At 44.4% G+C, this 20,575-nt stretch overlaps 1 protein-coding gene across 4 annotated transcripts in view; it reads right to left on the bottom strand.

Annotated features, from left to right (window-relative positions):
* Positions 1-324: 324 nt before the first annotated feature.
* Positions 325-20,575, bottom strand: part of DNAJC18 (DnaJ heat shock protein family (Hsp40) member C18) — a 38,530-nt gene continuing 18,279 nt past the window's right edge. For 3 of the 4 annotated variants that reach the window (XM_017895030.1, XM_017895029.1, XM_017895031.1), the window contains 6 exons: positions 19,466-19,611; positions 16,600-16,785; positions 15,426-15,535; positions 12,819-12,928; positions 10,180-10,352; positions 325-4,413 (listed from right to left, as the gene is read on the bottom strand). In XM_017895030.1, the coding sequence (XP_017750519.1) occupies positions 4,289-4,413; positions 10,180-10,352; positions 12,819-12,928; positions 15,426-15,535; positions 16,600-16,785; positions 19,466-19,611 (850 nt within the window). In that variant the 3' untranslated portion in view covers positions 325-4,288. Of the gene's footprint in view, positions 4,414-8,869; positions 8,985-10,179; positions 10,353-12,818; positions 12,929-15,425; positions 15,536-16,599; positions 16,786-19,465; positions 19,612-20,575 lie in introns of all 4 variants that reach the window. The other variant, XM_017895032.1, reaches the window with a different exon arrangement.

Genomic DNA, 20,575 nt, shown 5'->3' with positions numbered 1-20,575 from the left:
CCAAAACTTTCCTAAATATGGGCCACTAGGAACAAAGCCAGCAAGGAACTGGGATAACACCTGAATTTCCGATGCTAAGTGTAGTTTTGATCTGTATATTGGCTGTGATGTACTGCAACTGCTGTTATCTGATAGAAAATGTGGAACTGATGCCAACAATGCTATCTTCTATTCTAAATGCAAATAATCCCACTGATGGGTGAGGGAAGACTGGAGCAGGCATCAAAAGCTTCTTTAGTCGGAAGTGGCTCCAAGGGAGTCAGGCGATGCGCAGTGCCCAAGGACGCCATGGGCAAAGGTAAAAGAACCAAGGAAAAGTAGCCATTCTTTTTATATAAAATTGTTTAATGTTTTTGTTAAAATATACTTAATCCAGATATAGTGGATGAGGTGGCCAGATTTTTTCAAGATTCTTAGTCCACCAGGAGCTGATTCCATTTGTGTCATCCCTATTCTGGTCACAGAACATTCACATCTTTAATTCCAAATACTGAACATGATGTAAATGATGTAATCAGTATCTAACACATGAGTATATACTTTCTTGGTGGTCACTGCATGCCATATCAACAGTGCAGCCTCAAAAAAAGATGTTTTGTAACTTGGCCCTTTCCAAAAATAAATATATTAGGACACTAAGCTTACACCTTAAATGAGGGCAGAATAAATAGGAATGAAGTGCAAGCTCCTGTGAGGAGCACTGCATGCAGATGAGGCACTTGCTTGTGTGGTGTGCCCAGCTGTAACAGAAAGCCACTGGAACCGCACAGTGCCTCCTCACAAAGCCCGTCCTGAATATGAGGAGGAAAAAGAATGACACATAGCTTGACCAGGCTGCTAGAACCCATGTTCCAGTGGCATCTGAAGTTCACTGCATTTTCTTTTTTTTTTTGAAACAGAGTCTCACTCTGTCACCCAGGCTGGCGTGCATTGCTGCAATCTCGGCTCACTGCAACCTCCGCCTCCCAGGCTCGAGTGATTCTCCTGCCTCAGCTTCCCGAGGAGCTGGGATTACAGACACCTACTACCATGCCCGGCTAATTTTTGCATTTTTAGTAGAGACGGGGTTTCACCATGTTGGCCAGGCTGGTCTTGAACTCCTGACCTCAAACGATCTGCCTGCCTCAGCCTTTCAAAGTGTTGGGATTACAGGCATAAGCCACTGTGCCCAGCCAGTTCACTGTATTTTCCAACAGTTTCCAACAGAAAGCACAGCAGTGGCATTTCCTTACTGGTCACTGCTCCTGTGCTGTAAGGCCTGTGCTGATCAAGGAAGCTTACACATTTCTTAGCTTGCGCAGATGAACTCTAGGGTTGCTAATCTGGGGACGTGGATTCCTTCAAGCTCTTAGTGATGAGAAGGATTTTCATCCTCCTTTCCTCACTGTCGATCATGCAGTAGAGAGAGCACCTTCATTTGAATGACAGCTTCAGTTTCTGCTTGGGCCTCAAGCCCTATTTCTGAGCCCTGCTCCTATCACACACGTCTCCAATCTGCAATAATACTCAAAGAAACAGTCTAGAGCTGGGTGCCAAGCTCCAACAGCAAGAATAAGCCCTACCTAGTTATGTATGATCAGGAGATCTTCCAAAGGATGTAGGCAAGAGGAAAAAGCTTATTTTACCACCATGCAGACAACCCATCTAAAATATAACCCAGGAAATTATAGTTTAGCAATATTCTGGATAGTATCAAATAGATAAATCCTTCAACCAAAAGCAAATATGGTTCCCTTGAGGAAAAACAGATGTGAATGTTGTGGTCTATTGGTAATAAATAAAACAGTATCATCAGTGCTATAAAAACAGACAATCAGCATGACATTTAATGGAGTTAGTTACTATTGCCTCTACTTAGTATCTTCACAGATTACTCATCGCTGCCATGAAGTCCGTAAAATGTGTGACTATCCAATTCCTGGCCATCTAGGACAAGGTCTTTTAATCTGTCAAGTCAGTTTCATTATGGCAAATTTTCTAGCAGAGGTTAGGGATGGGGAGAGGAGAGCTTTGATTTTTTTGTGTATAGAAGAACTTTCCATAAGCCTGTTTGGCTCATGGACACATTTTACAATGTAACCTCCCTCAGTCACTCAGAGGGGATCAAGAAGGGCCCCCCAAAACCAGGAGGACAGACCTAGTTGGGTAGCAAAATCTGGCTATTTCTAGAAATGCTCCCTCTCCCTACAACTGAGCAGTTGTCCCCTACAAGCCACTAAAGCCCCCAATCTTTACCTGTGAACCCATCTCCTGACCCTGTGGAATGCCCGCAGAGGCATGGTAGGGAACAACCGTTCAGATGTTGGTGAGCCATGCTAGGCACGTCTGTGTAAATCATGGCCATGCATTGGGATGAAGAGACTTTACTTTGGAATCTGTTCTAATATAGATTCTCTCTTTTTTTTTTTTTTTTTTTTTTCTTTTTTTGATACAGTCTCACTCTGTTGCCCAGGCTGGAGTGCAGTGGCGTAATCTCAGCTAACTGTAATCTCCGCCTTGCAGGTTGCAGCGATTCTCATCAGAGAATGAGTAGCTGGGACTACAGGCGTATGCAACCACGCCTGGCTAATTTTTGTATTATTAGTATAGATGGAGTTTCACCGTGTTGACCAGGCTGGTCTTGAACTCCTGACCTCAGGTGATCCACCTGCCACAGCCTCCCAAAGTGCTGGGATTACAGGCATGAGCCACTGCACCTGGCCAACTCTCTAACAGAAACCTTTCTTCCAATATGAAGGAAGCATGGAATGTACACTACAGTCACTTAATGATCCTTCCAAGTTCAGAGTCATGATAATCCAGGCAGTTCAGCTCTACAGGAAGGCCCAGAACCACACAGCCCAGGCAGTGACTGAATTCTTTCTTGTCACCAGTGGGAGGGTTGCCTGCCTGTGATGGACCTCTTATTTTGTGTACAGAATTTATGTTAGACAGGGTCCTGCTTCCTAAAGAGCAGCAGGGACGTTGTCCTGAATGGATTCAGGATTGCCATAGAAAGGAAGAGGTGTCATGGGGTGGGGGAGGACAGAGGCATCCTCGGGAAAGGTTCTGCTTTACCAGTCTGGCTAGAATCACCTGAGACATGAGGATGCTCTCTCCCACTTTCTACTTGACACTCAGCCTGCTGTCTCGCTCTGCCCCTATCAGCTGTATGACCTGTGTCATCCTCTCTGGGCCAATGTTCTCATTCATAGAACCAGGGATAATACATCTACTTCAGAGTTGTGAGGAGGCTTAAGAAAATATGTGTGAGAGCCCCTGCTTTTATAGTAGGCACTCAATAAATGGTAAATGCATGAAAAAGCATCTCAAATCACAAACTATAGGATACTGGGTTAAACAAAGTGGCTACTGGGGCCAGTGCTAGACCCCCATATCCAGGGAGAGAGGATCTGTCCCCTGTATCTCTAGGCTTGAGCAAACAGCCTGGAGAAATGGCAATGCCTCCTCCTGGGTCTGACCATCTGCCTCTGTGGGATATAGGAACTCAGCCCAAGTGCAATGACTCCAATGATGACACTGAGGAGAAATGACCGAAGGGACATTCTCTGGGTTCTATGACGGACTAGGGAGGCTTCATGGATGAGATGAGGCTCGGTCTTGCATTATACCTTCACCCTGGCCCCTGCCTCCGGATGTTACTCAGTAGTTTTAATTTCTGGACCCTCTAAAAGAGAGAGGGTTAAGGAAATAAAGGAACCTCAAATCAGGCAGTTTGCTAATGCTACTGAGCAGAGATTGGAATAATAGAAAACTATTGACTACAATAGTTTAAATTTCTCCATATTCCCCTAGAAAATGGAAAGCTGGACAGGAACATGTTCCAAAGGCTAAATCTTGGCAGAGATGATGACTCTAATGAAGGGAGAGGTATAATTCTTGGTAGACAGTGTAAATAACTAATAAGCTTTGGCTAAGCCTAGGAATGCCTGGGTCTTAAGACTTCATTGAAGAAGGGAAGAAGGAAGAAAACATGGATCTGCTCTGGGATGCCCTGAACTCCATTCACAGAGGCAGGGTAGGCATGGAGCAGGGAGACAGAATCCAGTGCTTTGCCATTAATTTAACTTAGATGAACTCCTCCTGGGACCTGGAGTCACTCCCCAGGAAGGATTCTGTGAGGACACGTCTGGCTCTCGTGCCCATGCTCCTGCCACTCTGCCCAATCAACGAACTTAGCAAATAGTAAAGTGTTCACCATTACCTAATTTTGTATTATAAAATGGAATCAGGAACATAAATAGGAACAAGTAGCAAAACCCCAGCCCTGCATAGGACCATTATCCTCTCAGCCACCTCTGCGTAGGCCAATGAGTTTGGAAAGTTTCTCACAGTTTTCAAGTTTCAGCGACTCTGCTTTCTGTTTCAATCGTTCATCTCTGTATAATCCTGCCAAATTTGTCAGCTCTGACTCTGAAAGATAAAAGAGGTAACCAATTCATCAAGAGTTGAGCTCCTTTGTTTCATTTCAACATTTCTGGAGTCAAAGCTCCTTTTACTTCATTTCAAGCTTTTTCTTTCAATTAAATGTAAGAAACATTTACTCATTTATTCACAAAACACATCTTAGGCACTAGACCAGGTGCAGAGGATTAAAGGGCACCTGTGACCCTGCAGTCCAACAGTATCTGTGCTCTTATAAAAGCACTGAACTTAGTTCTTACCAAGAAAACATTTGGCACCAGACTTAGGAAACCTGCGCATGTTCAGTGAGACCGCACCATAGCCTCCTACAAGTGGGATTCCAACGGCAGCTGGGAGAGAATGGAGTCCAGTGGCCTATTCCTGTCATCTGAAACAGACAGCTGCTTTATTCTTCTCCTGCATTGCTGCATGATAACCCACATGTGCGAAGGCACACAGAGCCTACTGCTGCCAGGTGTGTGTCTACACAAGGCCAGGGCGCTACTGGCATTCATTTCCTCACCACATGTGGGGTCCCCAACTCAAAGGCCAAAGGCAGCTGGGTCTTTTTAAAAGTTGAATCATCTGGATCTGGTGATCTTTGTCTCCTTGACTAAAGGAATTTCATTTTCTCTTCATGGTGGAGAAGGTCATTCTATTTTTAACCAGAATATAATCTCTGCTGTGTTTCCTGACTCAACGGTGGTTTGGCTGCCTCTATTTTTTATTGTTTTGTGAGGTTTCAGGCATACTCAGGGAGGAATGCCTGAAAAGCACCTTTAGAGACGTATTGCATATTAACAGGATGGCATGCTTGGATGTGGTATGTGGCTTCTGAAAGCCTCCAACAGCAGGCAGCTACTCAATGTTTAAAGGACCAGACTTGTAAAAATGCTATTTTAATTGTTTTGAAATATGCCTATCCATTCTTAATCGTCTTGCTGACAGATTTTGTTTTTCTTGGTGGAACGAAAGACACCTGTCTGATTAATCAGCAAACTGCCTGGAAACAGGAATTATTATTTAGCCAGGGGGAACAATGGGCATTGCTTTCTGAATACGTTTCTATCAACACAAAACACTGTCTGGCATTTCTGCTCACAATGATGCTATTTACCCCCAAGTAAGGCCCAAAGTGCAGATTAAGTGCAGGACTCCAGGGTGAGGGGTGGATATGCATAAAAACCCTCCCTCTACAATGGAGGCCACACAGCCTGGGCTCTAGCCCAGCAGTTGCTTGGCAAGCAGTGGGTCTCCCAGGCTCCAGAACAATGTGCTCTCCCTGCTTGGTGAGGGTGCCTGCAGTGCCTGCTAGCCAGGGCTTGTCTTGGCACAGTCACCCTTGCAGGTGATGGGGCTTCATGGAGGATCATGGGCCGTATCCAAATGAAAGCTCTCTGCTCCTGCATCCTGCCCAGGGCTCGGCACTAACTCCAATCTCAGGCTTCCTTGGCATGTGGGTAACCTCTGCCCAGGAGGCCTCTGTGAAGTCAGTCTGTGCCTTTAGTCCTCTGGAGTCACAGTTACACCAGTATTGAAACAGATTCTGTGGTTTTGCTTTTCTTTGAAATTATTTCCTTAGGTTTTTCATTTGCTCAGCTTTTCTAAATGCCTCATTCCCTGAAATCTTGTTCCAGGAAACATTAAGGGTTAGTGACTCTTTATATTTTCTACATTGAAGGCCACTTCAACAAGCTGATGAAAGACAACTGCTTTTCTCAAAATATCACTTTTCTCAAAATATCATTGCTTTTCATAAAGCTCACTGAAACCAGCTCAGAGACCCCTGCTCCAGAGCAATGACCTTGTACAAGGTTAGTGTTTCAAGGAACCATGTCCCACATCCCCACTACCAAGCTCAGAGCAACTTCTCTTCAAACTGCCAGTGAATCCTTTCATCCTTCAATGAACAAAGGGTCAACTTCAAGAATATGCTACTTTTGACAAATTCTGTTAATATTCAATAACTTCTAAGCAATGTAAAAAAGTTTTGGGGAATGGCAGGTTCCAGAGAATACCTTTTCTTCTTAGCAGAAAGTTCCCCTTCCTCTGAATGTCACTGTAACAGATGGACAGAGCATTGAGCCTTAAAGATAAACTGATTCAGGCAAATTGCCAAGAGAAGCAAGACCCAGAACCTCTCCCAAGAACATGCTGCAAAAGAGCCCAGATTGGTCTCGACAGCTGAAAGACTGCAACGGATCCCACTGCCCTCATGATCCAGCCCCATGAGATGGTACTGCATCCAGTCTACAGTGCAAAGCCAGGTAAAGCCAGGACTCCACCAGACATTAGGCACTTTCTATGTGCCAGACACTGTGCTAAGAGTTACACCCATGCCATCTTCTATCACCCACATAACCTCTCCCGGAGGAAGTGGACTCTATGCCCATTTCAAAGCCTAAGCTTCTACCCACTAGGTTATCCCGCTCAAGGGTGTGGAAAGAAGTGCTCCTCTGTCAGTCCAGGCCAGGAGCTCAGCTCAGCTCAGCTCGGCTAGGCCAAGGGGCAGTTCCTGCCTGCTACTTTTGTTCAGCCCAGCCTAGTGGTGTGGCCACTTGCTCTGGCATCAGGTTTACTATCTAGATGCAGCTGCGAATAAGTAAACAGGACAATTAGTGTTTACAGTAAGGGGTTACTCATAAAAGTTTACCCAGATTGGCCGGGTGTGGTGGCTGACGCCTGTGATCCCAGCACTTTGGGAGGCCGAGGTGGGCAGATTACTTGAGGTCAGGAGTTCTAGACCAGCCTGACCAACACGGTGAAACCCCATCTCTACTAAAAACTACAAAAATTAGCCAGGCATGGTGGCATGTGCCTGTAGTCCCAGCTACTCGGGAGGCTGAGGCAGGAGAATTGCTTGAACCCGGGAAGTGGATGTTGCAATGAGCCAAGATTGCACCACTATACTCCAGACTGGGTGAGAGAGCGAGACTCTGTCTCAAAAAAAAAAAAAAAAAAAAAAGTTTACCCAGATTAAGCATTCTAAGGAAGAGCAGAGAAAATAAATGAACCAAAGATTTAAAAGTCAATGGCTAACCTTGCTAAAACAGTTTGCATTTGGTATTTTGCCAAGAGTGAACTTTGTTCTCAAGTGGGTTTATTTTTACAACCTCCAAGTGCTAAATTTAACCTTGTTGGCTGCACTTGCTGCTGGATTCAGAGGGCAGATGCTGCTTGTTCTCAAATGGCACTTGGGTTGTGTGCAGGCTCCGCATAGCCACTGTACTTAAATGCCAGAAATAGATGTGTAAGGGGTTTGTGCTGATAACCCCCATTTGGAACTTGTGGGTACAAGCTTCATGCTTACTCACTGGATTTTTTTTTTTTTTTTTTTTTGAGATGGAGTCTCGCTCTGTCAACCAGGCTGAAGTGCAGTGGCATGATCTTGGCTCACTGCAACCTCTGCCTCCTGGGTTCAAGTTATTCTCCTGCCTCAGCCTCCCGAATAGCTGGAATTACAGGTATGTGCCACCACTCCCAGCTAATTTTTGTATTTTCAGTAGAGACGGGGTTTCACCATGTGGCCAGGCTGGTCTCAAACTCCTGACCTCAGGTGATCCACCCTCCTTGGCCTCCCAAAGTGCTGGGATTACAAGCATGAGCCATGGTACCTGGCCACTCACTGGATTTTTATTTATACCTGGAGAGTGCCGAAGCTCTGAACTAGGCCTTGTGGGGATGGGGACAAAAGCTTACAAACCACCTCTGGTGCAATCCTCACCGTGAGCTCTTTGCATAATTCCAGCATCTTACTGCCATAGAGAAAGATATGGGGCAGGGGGTGTTTGAAGAATGTGAAATGCAGATTTTCATCCAGTTCTTGCAGAAAGCAACAAAGTCAAAGCCCTCCCAGGACCCAGACAATAGGGACTTTCAGGACATATACTGGCTTTCACCTGATTTGGATCCATGTATATACTGCCTTTTTATTGAGACAGGATCTCGCTCTGTAGCCCAGGCTGGAGTGCAGTGGAGTGATCACAGCTCACTGTAGCCTCGATCTCCCAGGCTTGACCTCCCGAGTAGCTGGAACCACAGGCATGTGCTGCCACACCTGGCTTATTTTCATACTTTTTGTAGAGATGGGGTTCCCAGGCTGGTCTCAAACTCCTAGACTCAAGTGATCCTCCTGCCTCGGCCTCCCAAAGTGCTAGGACTACAGGCATGAGCTACCATGCCTGGCCTATATACTGCCTTTTAGTATGAGGCCTTTATCCTGCTCCAAAATTCTTTCCTGATTTTTGATTCTTGTAAAATCTAGTTTAGCGATGGGGTAGAGTATTTCCTGAACCCTCAGTGTTTTTCAATAAAAATGGAATTTCCTCTTCCTGTTTAATTTCCTCTTATATCCCAGAGTCACTGCTCACCAACTTCCTAATGCACTTTGAGAGAACAGTGGGACTTTGCCTTACAGAAATAGCGGGCAGAGACCAGGTCCCTAAGGGTGAGTTAGGACACTAACCCTGCTGTTGTTATTCACAATCTTCAGCATTTTCATCGTTTTCTACTCCTGAGAATCCTCTCTTCAAAAGACATTTGTTGAGCACCTGTTCTGAAGCAAGCACTGTGCCAGGGCCCTGAGACACAAAATTAGTAAGACCAAGTTCTTATTCCCAGAGAGCCCATAGTCTTGCAGGGGAGACTGACATATATCTCTGGAACTCTAACACTGTGTGATTGGTACTATGTTAGCAGGTTGAACAAAGTGCTTTAAGAACACAGAGGAAGGAGAGTTTAACTTGAGGGCGGAGTTGGGAGTGTGTGATGGTCACTGAGGGCTTAGTAGCACTGTGACCGACGAGCTAATTTTATCAGACTCCATTAGATATTTAATGATACTCAGTAATAAGGCTTTAGAAATGAGTCAGAATTTGCTTTTTAAACGTGAGCCAAAACTTCAGTTAAAAGGGTAGCCCCTGAAAAATAAAAAAGAAAATAAAAATAACCAAAACCAAGTTTGAGAAGACACAGTCACTAATGCGGTGTGTGTGTAGAATTCAAGTGGGACCAAAGGTGAAGCTGTTGGCTGAGACCGGGCTGCCCCTGCTGCAGACACTCCTTAGTAACACTTGCTGGAGCTGTAAGCCAGTGGCAGACGCTGTCATCCCCACTGTCTCCAGAGAGGGAAATAGGGGGGAAGGACTGCCACACCCAAAGGGGCAGACCCAGGAGGTCACTTTTGTTCTGTGTGGCCACAACCAGCTGGAGGTGAGGGTAAGGGACACCTCATTCAATACCAGAAACCTCTAAACCTTGGCTGGCTCAATCAGATTTCCCTCCAGGGAGTGTGGAATTGGGAAACTGGACCAAATCAGCGAGCACCAAGAACTTAATGGAGGTGTGTGCTGCAGAAAGGGGCACTGACTGGTGAGGCTGGGGAATTTGAGAGAGTGATAAGGAGGGTGGCAACCACTGTAAACCATGGCAAACAAGGTTATGAAAAAGGGAAACTGGAAGAAAGAAAGGAAGGCAGCTGGTGGGGAGAAGAGAGGGGGCAGATGGGCAGAGAGGTAGAGACCCAAAGAGAGATGGGCATATAGACAGGTGACTAGCGCCACCTAAATTCCTAAGATTTCCAAGTCCTGGCCACACGTATCCTGTCAATAAATTTCCCCCACTTTTTTGTAGTATCCTGAATGGCCTTTGTCCTCTGACTCTGTTCACATAAACATGTGTAGCCCCAAACAAGAAGAGAGGAGGGATCAGGAGGCTGGGGGTGCCTCCTGCCAGGAACCACGGCCACCGGCTAATGCCCCTTTTACAGCATCTTACTTTGTTGTTTCTCCTTCCAACAATTAGTCTGGATATAATCAATGTAATCCTTCTCTATTGTCTTCTCCAGGTCATGCAGAGAAGCTCCTCTGTAGGCCTTGTCAAAGTTTTTATCCACAAAGTAAGGCACCTGCAGGTTCTGAGTTTCTCTAGAAATGGTGTAGCCCAAGGTCCTGAAATGAGACAGAGGCTCATGTGAGCTCATAATATTTGGCAATATTACTCTTAGCACTGACTTCACAGATATCATCATCATCATCTGCTCATAGAGCAGAGGTAGAGATCATTTTCTAATGTACCCAACACTTCTTATATCCTTAGCAAAATTATAAGTATAACATCATCATAACTGTATTATGTAAGCACGTTCATACTATGAATTCAGCTTCAGCATAGTTTATTCTCTTAAAAGACCCACCTCTCTTTTACTGCTCTCTGTGCTAAAAGAGAACGCTGAATGCTTAAAACAAACAATTTTTATGTTGTGTAGGATCTAGCATGGTACCTGACAGAGGAGGTTATTATAAATGCTGGTTGAATGAACTGATTACGTTATATAGCAAATTAAAAAACAGATAGCTCACACCAACCTAGAAGCAATATTTTGGACATGACAAAAAGTACTTCGCACATAGCTGCTAACTGAGAACTGCAAGAGACTCAGACAAAATATTTCAATGATGCTTCAGAGCTAACTCTCTGTGGGTCCAAGGCATCCAATGGTATCTGGTGCTCAGCAACATTAAAGAGTACTGAGCTGACTAAATTCTAACCATCAGGAAACACAGAAGGGACCTCAAACTCAAGTTAAAACAATGTGACAGAAATGTGTAGAATCCAAGATGGTTTTCTTCAAACTGGACAAATTCTACTTAAAGGGGCTACATTTTATTTGGCCTTTTCCCGGCCCTCTCCTTAGATCCTCTCTAATTAGAGTAAGAGCCGAGGCCATGACTGCTCTCCCCTCACTCTAAGGGGTTGGGGGATCTTACAGAGCAGGTCCGTGCTTACCCCGCTGGCCTCACAAGAAAGAAAGTTGAAGTGCCATATGGAAAAACATGAGAAGCTGGGAAACAGAGGAAATCGGTGTGTGACCTGATGGCAAAAACCTCTCTCTGAAGGCTGGGCGCAGTGGCTCATGACTGTAATCCCAGCACTTTGGGAGGCCAAGACAGGTGGACATCAGGTGTTTGAGACCAGCCCAGTCAACATGGTAAAACCCAGTCTCTACTAAAAAATACAAAAATTAGCCAGGTGTGGTGGCACATGCTTATAATCTCAGTTACTCAGGAGGCTGAGGCATGAGAATCGCTTGAACCCGGAGGAAGGAGATTACAGTGAGCCAAAATTGCAACACTGCACTTCAGCCTGGAAGCCTGGGCGACAGAGCAAGACTGCCTCAAAAATAAAAACAACAACAAAAAACCTCTTTCAGCCTCAGCTTTGCTCTCTGTAAAAGGAAAATACTAGCTGGGCGTGATGGCTCAGCACTTTGGGAGGCCGAGGTGGGTGGATCACCTGAGGTTAGGAGCTCGAGACTAGCCTGGCCAACATAGTGAAACCCTGTCTCTACTAAAATATAAAAATTAGCCGGGTGTGGTGGTGTGTGCTGCCTGTAATCCCAGCTACTCAGGAGGTTGAGGCACAAGAATTGCTTGACGGGGAGATGGAGGTTGAAGTGAGCCCAGATTGCACCACAGCACTCCAGCCCAGGTGACAGAGTGAGACTCTGTCTCAAAAAAACAAAAACAAACAAAAAAGGAAAATACTGACCTGGACTGACCTGGAATGATGGTCTTCAGTCTACAGTGATCACTGACAAAGACTCTTCCTGTTATGTATTGTCTAATAAATTCTACTTTAAAAAGATTTTTTCCCACTAAACTATAATCATGAATAATAATTTGTTATTCATTACTAACAAAAAAGATAATCTAGTGATTCTCAAACCTCAGTGTGGACCAGGATAATCTGGAGGGTTTGCTAAAACTCAGGCTTCTGGTCCTACCCCCAGAGCCTCTAATTCAATGGATTTGGAGGGGCCCTAGAATCTGCCTTTCTAACATGTTGCCTGTTGATACTGATGATGGCTGGTCTGGGGACCAAACTTTGGGAACTGAATCAACTGAAATAATTAATTGAAGAAATTTTAAAAAATCCTATCAGAGTTTATAATCTGTATGCAAAAAGCATTACAAGGAATTTCTCTATCTTCAACAAAAACAAAAAAATTAAAAATAATCACTTGATCCCCATTATTAATACTATGCTCCGAGACCCAGAGGGTCCAGCAATCCTATCAACAGCTCAACAGAGTCTTTCTAACTCTACCATGGTGTGATAATGTGTTCATCTAAACCTTAAATTCTACTGATCCTTCAAAAACCAGTTACTGCTGTTCTGCAGCTGACCAGATGATGTCACTACAGAACAAAACAATCTATTTCCCGAGACACACAGGAGACTGCTTCAGTATTTTTGAGTCTCAGCACCATGACTACCCAGCTGTTCCTTTAAACATCAAATTGGTGTTTTCTACAGCAAAAGGTAAAATGAAATGTTAGTAATGTATCAGCAAAACCTTCAAGTCTTTCACCCCCAGACTGTTACTGAAAAAGATTGAGAAATATCAGACTTACGATTTATAGAACAGACTATATGGGGGATTAGTAGCCAGCAGCTGAGTAATGACAGATATAATCACAATCACAAGAACTGGAAGTAGCTGAATAAATGCAGAATACGTAGTCTGAAAAAGAAAAAAAAAACTTGCTGTAAGTGCTCTTTTTTTTTCTCTGTCGCCCAGGCTAGAGTGCAGTGGTGCGATCTCAGCTCACTGCAAGCTCCGCCTCTCAGGTTCACGCCATTCTCCTGCCTCAGCCTCCCGAGTAGCTGGGACTACAGACGCCTGCTACCACGCCCGGCTATTTTTTTTGTATTTTTAGTAGAGACAGGGTTTCACCGCAGCCAGGATCGTCTCAATCTCCTGACTTCGTGATCCGCCCACCTCGGCCTCCCAAAGTGCTGAGATTACAGGTGTGAGCCACTACGCCTGGCCTGTAAGTGTTCTTTTTTTTTTTAGTTTTTTTTTTTTTTTTTTTTTTTTTTTTTTTTTTTTTTTTTTGAGACGGAGTCTGCTCTGCCGCCCTAGGCTTGGAGTGCAGTGGCCGGCTTCAGCTCATGCCAAGCTCCGCCTCCGGTTGACGCCATTCTCCCGTCTCAGCTCCCGAGTAGCTGGGACTACAGGCGCACCGCCGTCGTCGCCCGGCTAGGTTTTGTATTTTTAGTAGAGACGGGTTTCACGGTATTAGCACAGGATGGTTCTCGAATCTTCCTGACCTCGTGATTCCGCCCGTCGCAGCCTCCAACAGTGCTTGGGATTACAGGCTTAAGCCACCGCGCCCGGCCAAGTGTTCTTTATCAATATAAAGCTTATTGAAAATAAGACAGTTGTCCCAAAGAAAATAACAAATTACCAATGCACTGCATAGGAGGATCCACAAAGCCCCAGGCTTTTCTGGGAAGGTTGTACTTTCAGCTGAGAAGTACAGGTTGGGCAGTCCTAATCAGAAAATTCAAAATCAAAAATGCTCCAAAATCGAAAACGTTTTGAGTACCAGGATGACATTCAAAAGGAAAGCATTTTGGATTTCAATTTTTTCTTTTTTTTTTTGAGACATGGTCTTGCTCTGTCACCTAGACTAGAGTACAGTGACACAAACATGGCTCACTGCAGCCTTGACCTCCTGGGTTCTGATGATTCTCTCACCTCAGCCTCCTGAGAAGCTGGGACCACAGGTGCACACTACCGTGTGCAGTTAATTTTAAAATTTTTGTAGAGACAAGATCTTGCCATGTTGCCCAGCTAGTCTCGAACTCCTAGGCTCAAGCAATCCTCCTGCCTCAGTCTCCCAAAGCATTAGGATTACAGGTGTGAGCCACCGCACCCAGCCTCAGATTTTCAGATTAGGAGTTGTCAAATGTATAATGGTATAATGCAAATATTCCAAAATCCAAAAAAAAAAAAAAAAAAATCTGAAATCTGAAATACTACTGGTCCCATTTACTTCAGATAAGGGATACTCAGTCTATACCAAATAACTTTTATTCTCTCTGCTGAACAGGCTGAAGAAGGCCCAACAACAACCTGGATTGACACCCAGTAATCCCCCTGCAGCCCCATTAACAAGACCAACGAAGCAAACATCTCAAGGTAAACCTGCCCAGACTGTGCCTCTTACAGGAGTGGGGCTCTAGGAGCCAGGTTAGCATTATGCTTGGCCACAGCTGATGGACTGGGAGGACATCTAACTCTGGCAGAGATAATCACATTTTCTCTCCTAGGAATCTGGGATTGAGACTCATCACCCTTCACTTCTGTGTTGTCACTTTAAGGAAGAACACACACCGTCAGGCACTGTAGACTAGCTATTTGCAAGGGGAAGTAGAACAAGCAATGCTGCTTGGTGAAAACAAAACAGAGGCAAAGAGTGGCAGGAAAACTAGAGACAATCTGGGCCCCAAGAGTCCTGCAGAGCACAGCTGCTTGGGAGCCTGACAGTATCCCAGTTCTTTGTTCCTGTCTGTCATGAGGCCCAGCTGTGCTTCTTATCCTTGAGCTTCATGAGACTCCTTTGATCCCTTACCTTAAACCCCCTTTAGTTCTAAATATTTTGAAGAGAGTTCCTATTTTCTGCAGCCAAGAAAATTTTGAAGCCAGAGCGGGGCACATGCCTGTAATCCCAGCACTTTGGGAGACCAAGACAGGAGGATCACTTGAGTCCAGGAGTTCGTGACCAGCCTGGGAAACAGGGTGAGAACTAATCTCTACAAAAAATGAGCTGGGCATGATGGCATGCACCTATAGTCCCAGCTACATGAGAGGCGGAGGTGGGAGGATTGCTTGAGCCCTGGAGTTCAAGGTTGTAGTGAGCTGTGTTTGTACTATTGTACTCCATCGTGAGTGACAGTGAGACCCTCTCTCAAAAAAAAAAAAAGCCTTGATGAAGTCAGCCCCACAGGATTGCTGAGATCCGTGGAGAGCCACCCAAAAATGGGCAGAGGGAGGGGATACAATTCTGCCTATTTAGGCCAGTTTTCCAGCTCTTCTCACCATTGCTTTTGCTTTCCTAAAGCACATCTTAGCAACATATCTCAAGTTCAGCTTCTAAAATTGGATCATGTACCATCAAGGTTGGTCCAGTACAACTGTTTATGGGCAGCAGCACTCCTCCCTCCCTAGGTACCTGAGGTTTCTCTTCTTCCTCCTCCTTCTGAGTCTGTGTCCTCTCATGTCGGTGCCGTCGGCGGTAATAGTGAGCATCATCTGTCACATTTGAAAACATATGAATATTTCCTGGAAAAGAAAGAAAAAGAAATACTTAGTATGGGATATGGCGAACACTCCTTCCTTGCCTTTTTTTTTTTTTTGGAGACGGAGTTTCGCTCTGTTACCCAGGCTGGAGTGCAATGGCATGATCTCAGCTCACTGCAACCTCTGCTTCCTGGGTTCAAGCGATTCTCCTACCTTAGCCTCCTCAGTAGTTGGGGTTACAGGCACCCGCCACCATGCTCCGCTAACTTTTGTATTTTTAGTAGAGATGGGGTTTCATCACATTGCAGGTTGGTCTCAAACTCCTGAACTCAAGTGATCCACCCACCTTGGCCTCCTAAAGTGCTGGGATTACAGGCGTGAGCCACCGCACCCAATCCTTCCTTGTCTTTTTCAAGGTCCTTGTTCCCAGCTAGGTTTGTTAAGGATAGAGTATTGGCCTATTTTACCCAGCAGAAAAACAAGACAGTAGGCAAGCCAAGTGAACCAGCTGGAGCTAAAGTGTGCTGAGCTCTCCTGACTTCATTTAAATAGTCCTTTGCAACTAGTGAGAGAGAACCCCCAAAAGGCTAGAAGAGAGAGAGCATTTGGGCCATGAATCCTATTTGGCATGTTCACGTCTGCTTCCGTGCCCAATACCATATTGTGTCACTGGTATCTTTTAATAGCAACTCATAAAATTCAATTTACTTCCTGGGCATTGAATTATACCAACTTCCAACTTGCTGGGGGTACTTTCCTATCTTTTATCTTTGTAAGTGCTATTTTATAATAATAATAATAGGCATTTTGTTACTTATTTAGAAGGCACTTAAAAATATCTAATCCTCACAGTGACCCTGTGAAGTAGGTATTATTAACAGCCCCATTTTTCAGGAGAGGAAACAGGGTCAGAGAAACTAAATGATCTGGTCAAAATTATGCACAGCTGGAGGCTGGAGACTTGCCTCAAACTCCTGCTCAACTGATTCCAAATCCTTGCTGTTTCCATCATTCCATTGTCCCTCTATTCAGATTTTCAAACAGGAGTTTGCTGAGAGCCATAAATAAAGAAATATGTTTAAGAATGATAATTTGGGGAGACTAACCTGTAGGAAAATGTCCTCCAAAGAAGACGTTGAATAGTTCTTCTGGAGTGATGTCAGCTTCAAAATCCCTGTAATAATTATAAGGTCTGGCTCGAGGGGCAGTGAAAGTCACCTGTTCATCTCCGTATTCATCATAGCGAAGTCTCTTATCAGGATTGCTCAGGACTGCAAATGCATTTCCTATTGCTGCAATCAACAAGCAGCAGCACATGAGGACATAGTCTTTGCTATGGCTGAGAGTGATCACAGCAGCAGTGATGAAGAGCCTAGAGGTGACTCATGCTGGACAACTTCTCAGGGGCCCAAGGAGAGGTGCTTGGGCCTAGAAAGTTCTCCAAAGTGCTTGCCCTTCAGGTTTTCCCTAATCGCCAGAAACAACAACATTGGAATCACAGGAATTAAGAACTACTGCTGAAGTGAGTTAACTCCCAGTCAACAGTCCTGGAGTCATCCCAGCTGTCCTAGAAATTAGGAATCCCCCCTCAGTTTGGGTTCCCACTCACCACAAGTCCCAGGCATGTTGGGGAAATGTTCTCCAACTGGTCAGCACTCTCATTCATAAAAAATGTGTTCTGGCCAGGCACAGTGGCTCATGCCTGTAATCCCAGCACTTTGGGAGCTTGCAGTGAGCCAAGATCATGCCACTGCACTCCAGGCTGGGCAACAGAGTGAGACTTCGTCACACACACACACACACACACACACACACACACGAACGAGTGTTCTTTACTTTAAAAAAATTTTTTTTAGAGATGGGGTCTTGTTACATTGCCGAGACTAGTCTCAGATTCCTGGCCTCAAGTGATCCTCCCACCTTGGCCTCCAAAAGTTTGGGATTATAGGTGTGAGCCACTGCATCTAGCCAAAACAGTGTTCTTATTTCACTTGAGTGCAATGGTTTATGTTGGAAACAGTTCATACATCCGTAGTGATATTCTAACTTGTAGTTAGAAAAATTTCCTGAATTCTACTCTGAAACAATAAAAACCTTCCTGCCTGACTAAAAACAGTCTTCATCATAGTCTTATTTCAGTTAACTTTAGATAATTATTTTCTGAAATTAAGAAATGTATTTCCAATATCTCAAGGAGGTTTCAAAGGCTGAATAATTACATATGTTTACCAACACGTCTCCCTTCTATGTGCAAATGTGCGAACCTTGACCAATTTCATTTAAACATACAATCAGTAGCACCAATCAATACAAACCTCGAAAAGAAAACCTTTTAAGGCATCCCCCACTCTCTACCTGTAATTCAGTCAACACTGTCAGAAACACAGTCAGAAGGAGTATTTCTTCATGATTCTTTTACCTGGGGAATTGTTAAATGTTTGCCTTGCCACTCTGTTACCCACAACTCTATGTATACATATGTACATATATATTGTAATAAGTATACATTTATTTTGCTGAACCATTTGAAAGTAGGCCACAGATATTACGTCACCTTCCCCTAAATACCTCAACATATATCTCCCAAGGAGAAAGACATTCTCCTATGTAATCACAATACCATTATCACAGCTAAGGAAATTATCAGTCCATTATCATCCAATGCATCCATGCAAGATCAAGTACTGCATTTAGTTTCTTTTAATCTAAAACTGTCCCCACCTTTTTTGTTTTTCATTATGTTAAATTTCTTGGAAGAACAGGTCAGTATTCTTGTAGAATGTTTCATATTCTGATTGTTTCCTCATTATTAGATTCAGGTCAAACATTTTGGCAAGAATACCCCATAGATGACAACAACCTAGCACTCAATGGCTTTAGCATTCACTGATGATCTCTGCCTGAAACAGTGACTTAGAGTGCAGTGGTACAATCACGGCTCACTGCAGCCTTGACCTCTGGCTCAAGCAATCCTCCCACCTCAGCCTCCCAAGAAGCTGGGACTACAGGCACACGCTACCATGCCCGGCTAATTTTTTTTATTTTTCTTTTTAGTAGAGATGAGGTCTCACTATGTTGCGTGGGCTGGTCTCAAACTCGAGCTCAAGCAATCCTCCTATCTCAGCCTCCCAAAGTGCTGGGGTTTACAGGTATGAGCCACCATGCCTGGCCAGGTGAAGCTCTTAAGATTTGTATTCATGTGTTGGGTCCAAAATATTTTTAAAGAATATATTTCTTTTTTTTTTTTTGAGATGGAGTCTCGCTCCTGTTGCACAGGCTGGAGTACAGTGACGTGATCTTGGCTCACTGGAACCTCCACCTCCCGGGTTCGAGCAATTCTCCTTCCTCAGCTTCCTGAGTAGCTGGGATTATGGGTGTGCACCACTACGCCTGGGTAATTTTTGTATTTTAGTAGAGAGGGGTTTCACCATGTTGACCAGGCTGGTCTCAAACTCCTGACCTCAGGTGATCCACCCACCTCGGCCTCCCAAAATGCTAGGATTACAGGTGTGAGCCACTGCACTCAGCCTAAAGAATATATTTCTTAAAATATCATGGAGGATGGGCACAATGGCTCACGCCTGTAATTTCAGCACTTTGGAAGGCCTAGGCGGGCAGACTACTTGAGCTCAGGAGTTTGAGATCAGCCAGAGCAACATGGCAAAACCTCGTCTCTACAAAAGATACAAAAATTAGCCAGGCATGGTGGTGCTCACCTGTAGTCCCACCTCCTTGGGAGGCTGAGGTGGGAGGATCACTCGAGCCTGGGAGGTGGAGGTTGCAGTGAGCTGAGATGTCACCACTGCACTCCAGCCTGGGTAAAATCAAGGGAGCTATGCTGATAATCACTATTTAAGAGGTGTGGCAGGGGGAAAAACCCTCCTTATGGCCTTATGAAACAACTATGGGGAAGGCTAAAAGCAACTTATTATGACCACAAGGGCACCATTGAGCACTGGTTCAGGATCAGACCTTTGAAAGCATCTGTTGCTCCAGGAGCACAGTTCTTGTCAGGGTGAAATTTCAGGGCGAGTTTTCTGTAAGCTTTCTTAAGCTCTTCATCACTGGCATCTCGAGAAACTCCCAGAATTTCATAGTAATTTCTGCATTTCTTGATCCTAAAAAAATCAGAAACATGTGTGTCTACAAAGGCCCCTTTTGTACAACTAACTGCAAGATAATACATCGATCCTCCCTCTAATCTGTGGGACCCAAAACAAACCTAGAAGAAAATTAGTGCACACGTTAATGAAACATTCAAATTCATTAACAATGTCCTTCTCCCACCCAGAACTTAATGCCTTTCAAAGTACTTTTACACCTACTATTTATTCTTCCTATATCCCTGCAAGTGAGTAGAACAAGTATGCCAATCCTTACACCAAGGTTCAGGCTAAGATCCTGAGAGATGAACCACAGGACAGCAAAGACGGAAGAAACAGTTAATCACTCTGTTTGTTTATAATTTTTTTTCTCTTTTTCCTATGGCTATTTTTTAAACTGTGTTTTTTGTTCTGTTTTGTTTTTGAGACGGAGTCTTGCTCTTGTTGCCTAGGCTGGAGTGCAGTGGCGCAATCTCGGCTCACTGCAACCTCTGCCTCCTGGGTTCAAGCAATTCTCCTGCCTCTGCCTCCCGAGTAGCTGAGATTACAGGGATGTGCCACCAGGCCTGGCTAATTTTTGTATTTTTAGTATAGATGGGGTTTCACCATGTTGGTTAGGCTGGTCTCAAACTCCTGACCTTGTGATCTGCCCACCTTGGCTTGCCAAACTGCTGGGATTACAGGTGTTAGCCACCGTGCCCAGCTAAACTGTGTTTTCAAAAAGTTAACATACACATGATAGAAGAAAAAGAGCCAACAGAACTAAAGTTTATACAGTAAAAATTCTCCTGCTTCATTATTTCCTGTCCCCCAGAATCCCACCACAGGGACAACCATCATTAGAAGTTTTGCATGGATCCTATGTACAGAGAGTACAGGTATAGTCCTCTCCATTTTTGTTCTTACCTAAATGGAAACATATTATAATCACTTTTCTACATCTTGCTTAAAAAAAAATTTATTAGGCCGGGCGCGGTGG

This window comes from Rhinopithecus bieti, unplaced genomic scaffold, assembly GCF_001698545.2.
Source record: "Rhinopithecus bieti isolate Rb0 unplaced genomic scaffold, ASM169854v2 scaffold_26430, whole genome shotgun sequence".
In the NCBI taxonomy this organism is placed as follows: domain Eukaryota; kingdom Metazoa; phylum Chordata; class Mammalia; order Primates; family Cercopithecidae; genus Rhinopithecus; species Rhinopithecus bieti.
Note: the sequence above shows the minus strand (reverse complement) of the source record. Positions and strands in the feature narration are given on the sequence as shown.